This window comes from Triticum urartu, chromosome 3, assembly GCF_003073215.2.
Source record: "Triticum urartu cultivar G1812 chromosome 3, Tu2.1, whole genome shotgun sequence".
NCBI lineage: Eukaryota > Viridiplantae > Streptophyta > Magnoliopsida > Poales > Poaceae > Triticum > Triticum urartu.
The window spans coordinates 94984571-95000163 of record NC_053024.1 but is presented as its reverse complement, the minus strand read 5'-3'; the positions used below and the strand labels follow the sequence as shown (position 1 = coordinate 95000163).

The window sequence follows — 15593 nt, the reverse complement described above, 5'->3', positions numbered from 1 at the left end:
GCGGAGGAACTTGCCGCTGCTGCTCGTAGACACCGAATCCTCAAAGCCGTATCTGAAAATTTACAATTGACACTCTCCGCAAGAGTTGGGCAACGAGCTAACCTAATTACACATGTGTAGTACTGTACAAACGGCGATGAGCATATGCATATACCCGGGAGCACATCATGTCCAACAAGGACAGATGACGCACATGCCACTGTTGGAGCTGGACCAGAGATTGATGGACAGTAGTAGCTTGCACGTAGTAGTACTACGTACAACCACCATGAAATTTACTCGGAAAACACAGCCCCCGATTATCATGGGCAGCCACATATGACACAGTACGACACGCAGCTCCAAAGGTGGGTGTCGCCATCTCTCGCCCACAGCCTCGCCTGCTCTTCGGTCCATACTCCGATGCACGCGCCGTGAACTTGAAGCAGCTGAGAGCTCCGACCTCGCGCGCCGCCCCGCCCCGCCATGAAGTCGTCGTCTCAGAGCCACAGCCCCAGGACCCCGTCGCCGCGCGCTCGCGGCACGGCGGCGGCCCCCGACGCCGACCACGCGCGCTCCTCCTCGGAGCCATGGGTGCTCGCATGCGTGGACGACACGTGCGTCAACGACGTGGAGAGCTTCGCGCGCACCGTCGCCGCCGTGAAGTCCAAGCCCCGCCCCGACCTGCTCCCGAGCGTGCTGTCCCACTACGCCGCCAAGTGGCTCCCGGACGTGGCCACCACGTCCGCCTCCGGCCGCTTCCTGCCCCCGGAGAGCCCCACCGCCACGTGGCTCAAGAAGCGGCTGCTCCTGGAGACCCTCGTCGCGGCGCTCCCGCCGGACCCGCCCAGCGGCGCGGCCGCAGACGACGGCATCACGTGCGACTTCCTGCTCAAGCTGCTGCGGGCGGGGAGCATGGTGGGCGCGGACGCGGCGCTGCTGCGGGAGCTGGAGTCCCGCGCGGCGCGGCGGCTGGACCAGGCGACGCTGGCGGCCGTGATGATACCGGCGTTCGGGCACGCGCCGGGCGGGTCGACGCTGCTGGACGTGCCGCTGGTGCTGCGGCTGGTGCGCGGGTTCCTCAAGGAGGGCGGCAAGGGCGCCGGCGGCGGAGCCGGGGCCAGGGTGGCGAGGCTGGTCGACGCGTACCTGGCGGAAGCCGCGCTGGAGGCCGAGCTGCGGCCCGCCGAGCTCGAGGAGCTCGCCCGCGCTGTGCCCGCCCACGCGCGCGCCGCCGACGATGCGCTCTACCGCGCCGTCGACACCTACCTCAAGGTGACCATGCATGCATGCTTAACTCCGTTTCCATTTTTATCTTTCTACGATATTGCGCTTTGTACTTTGGGTCAATGGCCAGAAGACTGCGTGAAAACTTGTGAGGCGCGCAGTAGTACAGTGTTTCTGCGTTTGACCACTACATTTTGCATGGGACAGCGCACCAGCTGGGTAAAAATACATGAGTATAGAGTAATCTCCATGATGGCATAAAGATCATAACAAAAAAAAAGTGATACGGTTAACAAAAATACTCCCTCCATCCCATAATATAAGAATATTTTTGACATTAGTGTAGTGTTAAAAATGTTTTCTTATATTTTGAGAGAGAGGGAGTACATGAGAACGAGGGGAGAATCGCGCAAGTAGAGTACGCACAGTTGAAAACACTGTTTTACATTCCCGTCCGCATTCATTCATCTGTCGCAGACGCCAGGAGATTTTGTCATAAAACCAAACTGGAAATGCCTCATCATTAGCCGGAGTTACTATGCCTGTTGGTGTGTTCGGTCACGGGAGCTCCGACTGCTACACAACAAAATGTTGCCTGTTGTCACGCATATCTATACTCCGGTGCCCTTTTGTTCTCATCCACGACACTGTTTGTCCTTTGTTTTCCCGAGTCCTGGTAGCAACTTCAGTGCTCACACTCACAGTACAACTTACTACAGTGCAATATTCCCTTCAGATTCATCTCATAATGTGTGGACGAAGTTGTCAGACTGGGGATCTTGCAGGCACGGCCAGAGCATGTTCTGTAGATACTTGCAGCCATATATGGCTGCCATGCAGACACGATTCATCTTTTAGTTTCATGGGCATTGCCGCATGCGTATCACAAGTTCAGAGCTTTTCGGAGCGAAATGCATCCCGACAAATCAAGGTGGATGTCATCCGCTGCTCCATTGTTCTTCGCATTTCACAGCGTTGTGTTGTCCGTATCATATTCATCCATCCCTAGAGTTGTCATGCGTTGCTGCTCTCTGGAGAGAGGCGGATTCGCGTGCAAAATTAGGACAAGCAAAAGAAAAGATGTTAATTTTTTTTAAAAATTACTTGACTGAATCATGTTCAGTTCAATGTTGGCATTTTACAGTTTCTCTGTCTTTTAACTAGAGGTAAACGCTTGGTTCACCTCTAGTTGGTTTAACTAGATGTTCTGAATTTATATTATAATATCAGGTTTATCTCTCTCTACTCTGACGCCTCAATTCTCTGAAATCTTATAGAATTCATGTGTTTAAAAAATCATGTTGCAATTCATTGGGCGTGGCATCACAATCCTACGTTCTTTCTATTTCAAGATTTATAAACTCATGACCCGCAAAAAAAAAGATTTATAAATTCCTACAATCCGAAGAATCCCCGAAAGGGTGGGCTAGAGGAGGAAGAAGAGTGCCCAACCGTTCAATTTCTATCCAACCACTAGGACAAAATCGACTTAGGACGATTTATTTTTTCCATATAAGCAAAGTGGGGGAAGGTGTGTACCATGCAAAACTTAGGCCTATGGACCATACGCATTTTTATTAGGGTGTTTAAATAGTTTGACCTATATTGTGTCAATGGAGGTCGGGGCCCCACGAATCCTTCTCCAGGGAAATTATCAAAGTGGGGGAAAAGTGTGGCGGATGATCAAATTTCCCTGCAAAACCGATATATGCTCCTTATTGTTGGCGACCCGAAGCGAACAGGCGGTCGGGTTCCCAGCCTCTTCTTGTAGTCGGCGCTGATCTACTTCATCTCCTGTGGCCTTGTTGGCGACCCGAAGCGAACAGGCGATCGGGTTCCCTGCCTCTCCTTGTGGTCGGCACTGATCTGCTTCACCTCTTGTGGCCTCAGGTCCATGGACGTGCGACGAATCCCAGCTCTTGCCGGCGGGAGGGTTTCAATGTTTTTTTAATATGGTTAGGGTTTGTGTCTTACTTAGTAAGGCGAAGCGGCAACTGCACCGGTTCCTTGAAGATGAAATATGGTTCTCCCTACTTGGCACCCCCATCCTGACGGTGCGTTTAGAGTCGTCGGAGAGTGTGTGGAGGTGTGTCTCCGACGGATCCGTGTGATTCAGTCGATGTTGTCTTTGGTGGATCCGCTTAGATCTAGTTTGCGTTCGTGTGTATATGGATAAGTGACGGTTGCTATTCTAGTGTGTTGGTCATATGCGACCTTAGTACGACGACTTCACGATTTTCTACCGCAACAAAGTTTGTCCGACTTCAGTCACGGAGGGCAACAAGGCGACGCCCTTCCTTTTATTCCGGTGCTTATATTCATCGCTAGATGGTTGAAGGACATGAGTGGATTTGTACTCCCATAATATTGACGATTGATTACATAAAAAAATCATCACGAGAAGTTGTTCATTTCCAATTTCGACTGATGTACCAGGCACACCCAGGCGCCGGGAAAGAGGAGCGCAAGTCGCTGTGGAGGCTGATCGACCCCCGGAAGCTGTCGGCGGAGGCGGCGGCGCACGCGGTCCAGAACGACCGGCTGACGGTGCGCTCCGTGATGCAGGTGCTCTTCTCGGAGCACGGCAAGCTGAACCGCCTCGCCGACCTGGGCGCCTCCTTCAGCGGCGCCAGGGTCCCCTGCAGCCCGGCGGCGGCGCTGGACTTCCACTCCGGCAGCGGCCGGTGCCCCTCCAAGCGCGAGGCCCTGGCGCAGCACCAGGAGATGCGCCGCCTGCGCGAGGACGTCGCCAGGCTCCAGGTGCGTTCGCCGGACATTTTCCAACTCCGACGGCAGCTCTCATCAGGTGCTAACGGTGACATGTCTGGGCTGCAGGTGCAGTGCAGCGCGCTGCAGGAGCAGGTGGAGAGGCTGGGCTCGGAGAGGAGGCGCCGCGGCGGCGGCGTCGGCGTCGGCGGCTTCAAGTGGAGCACGCTCTGGTTCGGCGGCGGCGGCATGGGCGGCGACGTCGCGAGGATCGAGGACTCGGAGAGCGGCATGGAGCGGCAGACGCCGGCGAGCGGGAAGAAGGGCAGGGCCAGCATGGCCACGGCGACGCCCACGCCGACGCGGCGGACCCCCAGGTGGCGCAAGTCCATGTCATGAGAGGAATCTGAAGCCGGCAGCGGCGCTCAATGTTTACTAGGGTTCTTCATAATTTGTCTCTCCTTTGGTTACAGAATTACAGTTTCTAATTTGGTACTAATAGATCAAGAACTATATGAATTTAACAGTTTATAAGTCTCTCTTTCTTCACAAATCATGAAATAGTCGTACACACGCCAATCTGATTGCTGCAGATCACTTACTAGAAATGTTTCAGAGATTACTGACAGAGTTCTTCAAACCTTTGCGAAACAGAGAGTTCTTCAGACTATGCCTCGCTCACAGAAACATACTTATAATGTAAGAATTGGGTACTATCTTTTTTTCACAGATCAACAAATAGTTGTACACGCACACACACCAATGTGATCACATGAGGGTGATCACGAAACTAACCACAAATGTTTCACAGGCAGAACCTCAGACAGTAGTCTGCAAGCTATGCATCACTAACTTATTCAGCTACAGAAACAAATAATAGCACTTCAGACAAATGTAACAAACACACACACATGGAAAAGAATAAACACAGGGCTGAGATTGCCTCATTTGTGTACGGCTTTCTTGATCGCCTGCTTGCATTTGCTGAGGAACTTGCTGCTGCTTGTAGACACTGAATCCTCATAGCCGTATCTGCGATCATCGTCGCCACCCACCTTAGGTTTCCTGCCTGCACAGTCCGAGCCTCTCCTCATTCCCAGGATCTTGGAGGGAGAGGATGGCAGCGACCGGAAACCCCTACCGCTGTCGGACCTCGGGAACCATATCTTCCTTTCCACTTTCTCCTCCTTGATGTCAAAGCTACCCCTGCATCTTGGTGTGCCATGGTGACCAGCAGCACTCTCACCACCAACGTCGACGATCTCGTCGACACATTCAGTGATCTCATCAACACATTCAGTGATCTCATTCCTGCAGCTCTCGTCTTCGTCATCGATTCTGCTTTGAATTTCCTGCTCATCGTCCGAACCGTTCTCCTCGGCGGCATTGTGGTCTTCCGAGGAACGGCACGCCGCTTCATTCCCTTCTTGTTGGTCCTCCATGAGCATGTGGAGCCACTTATCAACATTGCCCTTGCCTCTGTAGTTCATGTTTTCATTGTCTTCTGATCTGGCAACACGTCGAGGATGAAGCATTTCATCATCCTTTTGGACTGGCAGTGACTGCTCTGTGTGGTACCTCGGCGCCCCGTACACGCCGGTCGCTCTATATGGAGGACTTGGTGGAACTGAGGGGGTCCTTGGGAATGAGACTGTCTGGCTTGCATGATGAGACCTTTCGGTCTCGGACTCGAGCATGGCTGCCTTGCCCTTACCATCTCTTGACTTGATAGGTGTACCAACACCCCTTGATGCCATGGTCTCCTTTCTTTCCCTTCCCCTGCTACGGTGCCGCTCTCTGATCGTCGATTGTTCTAGTTTCTCCCTCACCGATGCTCTTCCCCTTTCAGTGTAACTTCTGTTTTCATCAGTGGAGATGGACCTTCTTGGGAAGCTTATCACCTTGGAAGGTTGCTCAGTGTTGACATAACTCATTGTTGAAGTCCCTTCTCCAATTTCTTCCCCTTCCAGGTTAATGTATGCATCTGAAGTCCTCTGAGCCTCCTCCAAGAAAACCCTCAGCTCCTGTTTCAGAGGGCTGCTCCTCGATACTCTTTCTGGCAAGTACCTGAAACTCTCACACTGCCTTTCCTCTGGGATTTCATCGTCGACCCGGTACCTCTTCCTTGCTTGATCAATGAAAGGCTTCACCTGCCTCTCCAGATCATCCCTGTGCTGGTACTTCTTGCGGAGCTCGGTTTCAGATGAGTCACACATTGCTCTCTGTGCCTCCAGTCTCGCCATCAGAGTACTGGTTGCAGCCTGGTTCAGCCTGAGTTGTTCCTTGTACACAACGCTCCTGCATTTTGCACCACAATGAAAAAAATTAGCACCAGCTAATCAAGATTCTTCAAAAGAAACTAGCAGCTCTTGGTTTTATAGGATCATCCTCCTTACTGGTGCATGGCGTCTCTGATCATCTTCTCGAGCACTGTCTTGTAGTTGGCCTGGGCGTCTGCCAAGCGACGGCACTTCTCCACTCGCCGACGCCTCTTGATGAGCTGAGCCTCCAGGTCCTGGATGGCTACCCTCTCCTCCTCATTCTTCTGCTGCATCTCGCTCACCTCGTTCTCCAGTTCAGTGAGCTCAGCTTGCTTCTTCTTGGCCTCTTCTCGTTGCCTCAGCGAGTCCCTAGCCATGACGATGGACAGGTAAGGATTGCTGATGTAGCCGTCAACATCTGGGTTGTTGTTCTCTTTCATCATCGAGTTACCACCATGGCCGTGGGCGGCCAGGTTCTCGTCCTTCTCGCCGGAGAACTTCTTTGCAGCTACACGAAAAGCAGCCCCTCAATCATCCATAGCTCATATGCAGATGTGACGAAAACCAGGAAATTAATGCAAGAAATTCTCTGACAAGCGCATACCGATCAGGGGGTAATTGGACCTCACTGGTCTGTTGGCGTCAACTGATTTGAGCACCGAACTGTCGGAGCCCCTGGCGGATACGATGGCGGCGGGCGCGAGGCCTACTTTCTTCTTCATCTCGGCGAAATGGTGCGGGAACGCGTGCGCCTCCACCGCCTGCAGCGAGCTCAGCTCCTCGTTGGCCCCGTCGGCGAAGAGGAACGCGAATGCTCTGTTCCTGCACGTACAACAGTTTCAGAACAATCCGTCTGTCCACCTGAAACCTGTTGGTATACTCAGGGTGAGCAAAGGGCGTCGGACAGGAGCTCACCTGAAGTCGGTGTTCTTGGAGGCGAAGATGGAGAGGAACTGGTTGACGGAGATGCCGAGCTGCAGATCCCACCAGGGGACGAGGAACTCCAGCTTGTTGTGCTTCTTCCTGGACGCCTGCAGCTGCATGATCCGCAGGTTGCTCGGAACCGTCCTCCCTCCCCCTGCAGATCGAGGAAAACCAAGCATCCGTCCACCGTCCGTCAGAGTTCAGAACCATGTGGTAGATTCAGAACCAGCAAGGAACATGTAGTAAAATCCTTCTTACTGGCGCAGGGGAACCAGTGGTGGACGTCCCAGGCGAGGGGCGAGGCGGCGTCGGCGTGGAGGTAGAGCACGTTCCCGTAGGCGTCGACGCGGAAGAGCGCCGGGTCGAAGCCGGCGTTGCCGAGGTGGTCGAGCTGCTTCCAGAGCAGGTTGGCGAAGCCGCGCGGGTTGGCGGTAGGCGCCGCCTCCGCGTCCACCACCGGGAACGTCTCGTTCAGCTCCTTGGCCCGCAGCGCCTGCACGCACCAGACCAGATCAGATCACGACGCGGCGGAGGTCGAAGCGGGGCGAGTGGATCTGCGCGAGCGAGAAAAGGCAGGTACCTCGTGGGGCTGGAGGACGTAGGGGAGGAAGGCGCCGGGCGGGCCGTGGGCGTAGGGGAGGCCGAGCGCGCCCCCGCCGGCGCGGCAGAGCCTGGCGTAGGCCTTGGGGTAGCCCAGCGCGTCGTCCACCGCCCTCTCCTCCTCCGTGAACGCCGCCATCGATCCGCGAACGCCGCCGGCGAACCTACGGAGCAATGTTGACTGATGTGTCGGGAATCGGGATCAGGTGCCTGATGATGACTGAGGTGTGTACGGGCTGCGGAGCGGTGAAATACAGCTGATTATTTTGGCTTTCTTCTGCCGGAGCGGAGGAGCGTTGCGTCTCTCTGCGCAACGGTCGGCACGGATGGGGACGGACGGCGAGAGCCGTTGGGTTGGGGCTGGTTCAAACTCGGCACGTGAGGGGGCACGTGGGGCGGGGGCGAGTGAGTCTGGCTTGTGGGGTGGGGCGGCGGACGGCAAGTGCGTACTGTGCACAGCTGGCGTACACTACGTACAGTAGTGAGTATACGTAGTACGAGATTGTATACGCGTATTATTTTCTCCTTATTTATGGCGACGATTAATTACGGATTGATGTGGGGAATGCTTTGATGAGTTGGCATTGAATGACTGATCCGTGCGTGTCAGAAGGACACAACGTGCAGAGTGGGCGCCGCGGAGTTTTGTTTAGGACGGCAGCCGGTCCACACACCCACAGATGGATTTAAAACCCATGGTTTTGTTTGTTTCGGCCGGTTTGAAATCCGTGGTGAGCACGAGCCCAACACGACGCCACCAACTCGCGCGCGCGCAAGCCTATCGTTCGTGCGTGCAGGGCGCTTCAGAGACGAGCCACGACAGCCTGAAGTTGCTTGGACCGTGGCGGCACCATGTTTTCCGTGTGAATATTTTGGAAGACGTTCCCTGAGAAGTAAAGTCTGATTTAAACCTTAACATTGTACAGCTAGTTGAAAATGAACCCTCATCTTCAAATCCTTGAAGTCTATACCCTATTTTATCTAATCCCGGACATTTTTAACCCTGCGGTCGTATCCAAATAGGGATTGCCTACGTGGTATCGAGAAAGACCGGGATGGGTGGATTAGGCCATGTGTGGGGTTCGCTTGTCAGCAGGGACGGAGGCTGCACTAGCAGCGGCAGCGACCCCGGGCATCTCATCGACCTTTTTGTTTCCGTCATGGCTCGACACTGTTTGCAGACGTAAACGGGTGGCGTCCATGTCCATGCGGTTACTTCGGTTCGGTCCAAGCACGCGGTCACCATATCCTAGCTGCTGTAGGTAGAAGGCATCGTACGAAGAAGACGAGGGGCGAAGCAGCTACGCCAGGGGGTCAACAAGGGAGGAAGAAGGTGGCTGGTGCGGTGCCACTGGGTACAACACTGTGGCCGCTTTGCGTGCTCACGCATGTGCCAGGGCCGCATGGGCATGCTGCAATATGGAGACCCAGCCAGCGATGAGCGCCGCGTACATGATGCGGAAGAGAAAGTAGATAGTGCCACCATGCCACTGTGGGCAGCGCGGATTAACGTACTGGTTCCAGCTCGCGAGCACGCCGGAGCGAACCCCGGCGATGCGGAAGTCGGCGAGCGCCGCAACCTCGTCAACGAGGAGCAGTTGTAAGTTGTAGCCGGCTTAGTGCGTGCGCACATACGCGTACACGCGTATATTTTTCCTTTGCGTGGCACGTACATGTGTGACGCATACCTGTAGAGCTAGCTAGCGTACGGTACGCTGCCTACAATTGATCCCATGCCCGCGCAAGAAAACGACCGACCTGCACGGTACGCTATGAATGCTACCATGCACCATGGCATGCATGCATACATGCACTTATATTTTTAGATTAAAAAAAGTCAACAAACCCGGTCTTCCTTGCCACGTCATCAAATCCACTCCTAAAAGAGTATCAAGGTTAAAAATGACCGGGATTAAAGAGGACAGAGTATGGACTTCAGGGATTTAGAGGTGAGGGTTTGCTTTTGACCGACACTACAATCTTAAGGTTTAAATCAAACTTTACTCTTTCCTGAATATTCTTTTAATTTTTTAATCCCTTTTTGAAATTCTGAACAATTCTTGAAAACATGAACAAAATTTTAAAACCTGAACAATTTTTGAAATTCCAACATTTTTGAAAGCAACAAACATTTTTACAAAATATTTATTTTTTCGCAATTTGTGATTTTCTTTAAAAAAGCGCGGTAAAAGACCAAACAAACAAAAAAGATCGAGGAACCTTCTAGAGAGATTCAAAAACAGGTAAAAACAAACAAGAAACGCTGACAAAGGCTCACAAACCAGGGGTCGATGTAACCTATATGGGCCCGCCAATCGCCATTCCCGTGTGTGAAACCTTGACTATGATCGTCCTTACTATTGTTGCCATCATATGTCAATGCGGGCAAGGCATTGGACGGACAACGTGCCGTCTGGACACTTATATGGAGGTGCCCTGCACCACCAAATATGCGTATATTTGTGTGGAAGTTCGTATCAAATTCGTTGGCCACTTGGGCTAATAATAATACCCGAACGCTGGAGCCTACTGACTCGTGTCCGCCCTGTGTGACGGAACTAGATGATACACTCCATGTATTTTGCAGGTGCCCTCGAACGGTGAAGCTTTAGCGTGCTATGGCGAAACAATGGAGCTTACCGAACATAGCCGAAATCTGAAATATTGATGTTGAATGGCTCTTCGACGTGTTGCATGATCAGAAGGACATTGACTGCATGCGATTACTGATGGTCCTATGACGTTCATGGCATGTACGTAATGAAATAGTTCACGACAAGAAGCCTCTCCATGTCGAAGCATCATGTAGATTTTTGCTCACCTATGACGCAACTTTGCTTGCTATCAAGTAGTACCCATCAGATGATCTTGTGAAAGGTAAAATGGTGTTAGATGTTGATGCAAGTCGGCCGGGGCCCGTTTCACATGTGGCGGCGACCCAGTCTACTCCCGCTAGCTGGCAACCCCCGGGCCAAGGTCGCATGAAGCTTAATGTTGACGGATCGTACATCACAACTATTGGAGAGGCGGGCGTTGGAATGGTGTTGTGAGATAGCATTGGTGAAATCATCTTTCGGTCCGCAGAGCTACAAAATTGTGCAAGTCCCTTGCAAGCTGAATTAGCAACCTGCTTGAAAGGTCTGAAATTTGTTATGCAATGGCCCCACTCCCAGTGAATCTAGAGATGGGTAGTCAAGTTAGCGTGGGCTCTATCCAGGCATGAGGTGAGGACAGATGACAGAATGCGATGTTGATTCAGGAAATGAGGATACTTCTCAGTGAAAGGGATTGCTCTATTACTCACATTAGTCGGTACCAAAATGTCGCCAGTCATATGTTAGCTTCTTTCGGTCGTGTAGAAGCTAGGATGACAGTCTGGCTCAAATCTGACCCTGCTAATGTACCACAACTTTGTCTGGAGCTCTCTGCCCATTTTGAGTAATAAAATTACTTTTAAGCCCGCTAAAAGTAGAGAGACTATGATCGTCCAGTAGGAAACTCGCTATATGTCCTCCTTCGCGGGAGCTATAATGTCTCGCATATTGCGACTCTGCCTCACATAGATGGCCCAACCCAATATGGGTTCATGCAAAGCGGGTTGTAGGAAGCTTCTAGGCGTTCTTTTCTTCTATCTATTTTTGTGTGTTTCTTCATCACTTTTCATTGGTTTTCTCTTCTTTTTTTCACAAGACATATCTCTTTTTTAGTACACATTGTACATTTTTCGTATACACGTGGAACACTTTTTTTATACATGTTGAATATTTTTTTAATGGCACAAAATATTTCTCAAAATTCACGTGAACATTTTTGTACATTATATAAACATTTATAAAAATACTTGGATTTTTCGAAATTTTGATTTTATAATTATCACGAATAATTTTTCCATTTACACGAAAATAATCTTAGATTGCACTATTTTTTAAAAGATTCCACAGACCATTTTCTTGAAACGCTTGATTTTTTTTAGGTCACGTGAACAATAAATTTACTCTGTTTTAACATTTTAGAAAATGTGCTATGAACACTTATTACTCGTTTTAATTACTTTTTTGAAGTATATATATTTTCAATATTTTTTTGAACATAAACAAAAAGAAAAAGAAACAAACAAAAACCAAGCAATGAAAGAAAAAAGAGGAATCAAAGCAAACTGAGTCGGCCCAATTTAGTGGTTTCTTGAAGCGAGTGGCTATTCGGTCTGGCGCAAGGTGTGACATAGCCGCGACAATTCCTATATGGTATTTTGGCGCTGTAAACGCCGGTTTCTACTTTTTTCCTAACCGGCGCCTAGAGCAGCTACTCGCGCATCTTAATTAGGCCGGCCCATATTTCATTGTCTTTCTGTTTTTTAAACTGGATTTGAACCCGCATCACACGATATCAGTGATCAACGCGTAACCAACCCGACAACTTCAATAGGTGTGATAACATACATGTTTTTCCTTCATTTCTTCATTCCTCTTTTTCCTTTGTTCTTTTTTTCTTTTTTTCTGTCCTTTTCTTTTTCTTTTACCAAATTGGTAATTCTTTTCTTAAAATAGACGATTTTTTTAAACTCTGAACTTCTCTCAAATTGAATTTTTTTTTCAAAATCAATGAACTTATTTTTCAAATTTGATGAACTTTTTTCAAATTTTGTGACTTTTTCCCAAAATCAATGATTTTTTTAATTATTTTTTTAATCCATGAACTCTTTTCAGAATCGATGAAATTTTTAAAAAAGTTGATGATATTTTTTTCAAAATTGATGAACTTTTTTCAGAACCAATGAACTTTTTTAAAATTCGATGAACTTTTTAAAATTCAATGAACTTATTTCCAAAATCGATGATCCTTTTTCAAATTTGTGAACTATTTTCCAATTCTATGATTTTTTTTTGCAAATGAATGAACTATTTTCAAATCCAAGGTTTTTTTGGAACAAAGTGAATGAGCCAGAGTTTTTTTTTCTGAGAAATGTGAACGAGCCAGTTGGTTGAAAAAAGGGATCGATGGTACACGCGAGCGAGGCCACAGATGCAACACTCATCGCTAGCGCTCGAGGAAGGAAAATATAATGGGCCTCAGCCCAGCAGGATTTGTAGTGTGCGCCAGCAGGCAAAAACGGCGTTTGCATTCCACCGGGCTTCATGAAAATCCATGTCGACGCAAGCATTGCAAGAAATCAGAGTAGGGGAGCGGCCTCGGTCATGTGTAGAGATGTAGATGGTTACTACATTGGGAGTTCTTCTCTGGTTATTGATGGAGTGAGCGATGCTGCAACTATGGAAGCAATTGCCTGCCGTGAGGCACTCTCCTTAGCAGATGACTTGATGATACAGAGCTTTGTGGTAGCTTCGGACTCGAAGCAGATTGTGAGCGAGATACATAGTGGCTCTAATGGTGTATATGGGGCTCATCATCTCAGACATAAATAATAGTTTTTTTTGTTTAATTGCAAGTTTACTTTTGAAGGCCGAGCGAATAATCGCGACGCCGATAGGTTAGCCAAATTTTCTAATTCTCTAGATCAAGGGAGACACGTTCGGTTAATGCAACCCCATGATCCGTTTGTAATGCCACTCCATGTGGAATTTGAGTAATAAAGGTTGATGATACCTCCAAAAAAGGCAAAACCGGCGCCTGCAGCGCTGATTAGGTCTCCGGCTGGGTTGGCCTAGAGACTTGTACCACGACATCCAACAAAGTTGTGGCTGTGAGTGGGCTCGGGCGATGAGGCCATATCGTCCAAAGAAAGCACATGTGATATATGTCAAACAGTTGAAGTAGTAGCACTTGAAAAATAATGCTGAAGTTTTACTCAAAAATTAAATAAAAATAAAGTGGAAGTAGCAGTACCCTAAAAATAGTTGTTCTAAAAAAAGGTTCAAGTCGTCTTTGATTCAAAGGAATTTGAACTATAACAAGATATAGTGAAATTATGAAAGATTTTAATTATCTACGGGTTCCTGAAAAAAAAAAGAGGACACGGCCTGAAAATTACCAAGAACACCTGCGAGAAAATCTTTCGTTCTTGAAAAAAATATCCTTTTTCTCTAAAATTTCTACTTTTTTTCTCCATATAAGCGCCACGCCAAGTGAATTTGCACACATGTCAGCAAATCACCGACCACCTAAGAAGATGCTTTCTGGAAAGAAATTTGAATCTGTTCTACGAAGGGAATGACACATGCCCAAGATAAAAAACCAAGTAGAGCAATGAGGGGAGAAGGGACACAAATAAAAAGAAGCACATACTATTTCCAAGCATTTACACGTCGGCATTGGCATCCCCATGGAAATTTCCCATGCACTACACCCAGCAGAGCTAGCCTCCCCCTCGCAATGGGCAGCATCGCTTTGCAAGACTTGGATCAAACCCTCGTCCCTCCCGCTAGACCACACCGAGAAGCCCCTTTCGCGTCGCACCCGCACTTTACTTGACCCGCCTAAAAGCAAAGCTCTGTCTCTCCCACCCTCTCTCTATCTCTCCATCTCCACCGTATGCATGGCATGGCATGGGGTGTGTGGCCGCCGGATTCCCCCGGCCGCCCCTCTCCTCGCTCCAAGATGCCTCTTTCCCGGGATCCCCTTTCACTTTCCTCCTTGTCTTTGCTGTCTGTGAGCACCTTCCCTTGAACCCTTTAAAGCCCAAGAGCATAGAGCATAGATTCCATAACTCCCCTCTCAGAAACCTTATCCCCATGACCTGACCCCCGTGTATCATGCCATGCATGCTCATCGCCGTCTCTTTTCCATCCATTTGGTCTCTTGCTGCTACCACTGTAGCTGCATGCGTGATCGGTGCTCTACTAGTATCTTCAGGGTTCAGACTATTGCTGTCTTTGCCCTTTGGCAGCTCCATCAGCTAGCCCGGTCCTTGGGGTTCCAGTCCAAGAGGCAATGCAACAACCACTGCTTGGGGGCAGGGTAAAAGCGACGTGCAGTAAGTAAGGGTGCAGTCTGAACTCTGAACGGAGAAAACAGCAGGGGTACTACGTACGTACGTAAGACCTGAAATGTTTCGCTGCAAAGGTTAAAGTGGCCGCAGAAAGATTTACCCTTCCATGTCACTCAAGTCAATGCGACGCGCACTCAGCCTGTCACTCGGGGAAAACTGCAGTTCTGCAGAGCGGCAGGGTTCAGAGTTCAGACGAATTGTTGGCGTGCAGTGCGGTGCAGAGATTTTCCTTTTTACCAGTAGTGCTCCTGTGGATTTGTAAAGTGCTGAGCTAGAAAAGATACCGCCAAGACCACTATACTAGTACGTACGTGAATTTCGTTTCGTAGCGAAGAACAGGAGTTGCTTTCGGTTGTAAAATCTGAACCCTGAAGTGACTTGACCTGTCACTCCCAGTTCGCCAGTATTATACTACCAGTTCGATCTTCTTCTCATGGTTCCTGTAACGTCGATCGAGACGCATGCATTGGACGATTGGATGGATTGTTCATGGCTCGTTGCGGTAGGGTGGAATCCATACGTAAAGTCTACTCCACCACCTAGCTAGATATTCAGTCACAGTAGAAGACACCTAGTAAGCAGCTCATATAGTATAGCAGAGGCCAGCGAAACCAGACGCCTTATCGGAGAAGCAAGGTAGCTCGAGAAGAGAATCCATGGCTTTGATGAGCGAGGGGTACGGAGCATCTTCATGTCGGAGGAAAAGACGGAAGCTATGCAATCGGCGGATCATTACGCGGGAAAAGAGGCCGATTCTCGAAGGTAACCAACCAACCGTGGATGGAGGCTTAAAGCCCTCGCTTAATCAGTGGATGATGCATGGAAGTGTGTGAGGAACCAAGGGAAGGCGTCGGCTACCATTTGTGGGGTGCTGCACTGCTCATGTTTGCTAGCTAAGAGCATCATTTGGTACTCTACGTTTCTTTCTGCAAAGGAAGACCATGAAACTA

General features: G+C 49.7%; 2 protein-coding genes across 2 annotated transcripts; one reads left to right on the top strand and one right to left on the bottom strand.

The window, feature by feature from the left end:
• The first annotated feature begins 277 nt into the window (after positions 1-277).
• On the top strand, positions 278-4449 carry LOC125543065 (coleoptile phototropism protein 1-like). Its single transcript, XM_048706314.1, has 3 exons — positions 278-1254; positions 3643-3966; positions 4042-4449. The coding sequence occupies exons 1-3, from the start codon at positions 466-468 to the stop codon at positions 4309-4311; spliced, it is 1383 nt and encodes a 460-aa protein (XP_048562271.1). The 5' UTR covers positions 278-465; the 3' UTR covers positions 4312-4449.
• A 155-nt stretch (positions 4450-4604) lies between these two features.
• Positions 4605-8003, bottom strand: LOC125543064. Its single transcript, XM_048706313.1, has 6 exons — positions 7678-8003; positions 7356-7590; positions 7089-7251; positions 6778-6995; positions 6309-6681; positions 4605-6210 (listed from the first exon to the last, which is right to left on the bottom strand). The coding sequence occupies exons 1-6, from the start codon at positions 7834-7836 to the stop codon at positions 4857-4859; spliced, it is 2502 nt and encodes an 833-aa protein (XP_048562270.1). The 5' UTR covers positions 7837-8003; the 3' UTR covers positions 4605-4856.
• Positions 8004-15593: the final 7590 nt, after the last annotated feature.

Excerpts from the sequence above, each read along its gene's own strand:
- LOC125543065 (XM_048706314.1), top strand. The coding sequence starts at position 466 with ATGAAGTCGTCGTCTCAGAGCCACAGCCCCAGGACCCCGTCGCCGCGC. Across the intron at positions 1,255-3,642 it reads CCGTCGACACCTACCTCAAG|GCACACCCAGGCGCCGGGAA; the intron begins GTGACCATGCAT and ends CTGATGTACCAG. Across the intron at positions 3,967-4,041 it reads AGGACGTCGCCAGGCTCCAG|GTGCAGTGCAGCGCGCTGCA; the intron begins GTGCGTTCGCCG and ends TCTGGGCTGCAG.
- LOC125543064 (XM_048706313.1), bottom strand. The coding sequence starts at position 7,836 with ATGGCGGCGTTCACGGAGGAGGAGAGGGCGGTGGACGACGCGCTGGGC. Across the intron at positions 6,996-7,088 it reads TCCAAGAACACCGACTTCAG|GAACAGAGCATTCGCGTTCC; the intron begins GTGAGCTCCTGT and ends TTGTACGTGCAG. Across the intron at positions 6,211-6,308 it reads ATCAGAGACGCCATGCACCA|GAGCGTTGTGTACAAGGAAC; the intron begins GTAAGGAGGATG and ends TGCAAAATGCAG.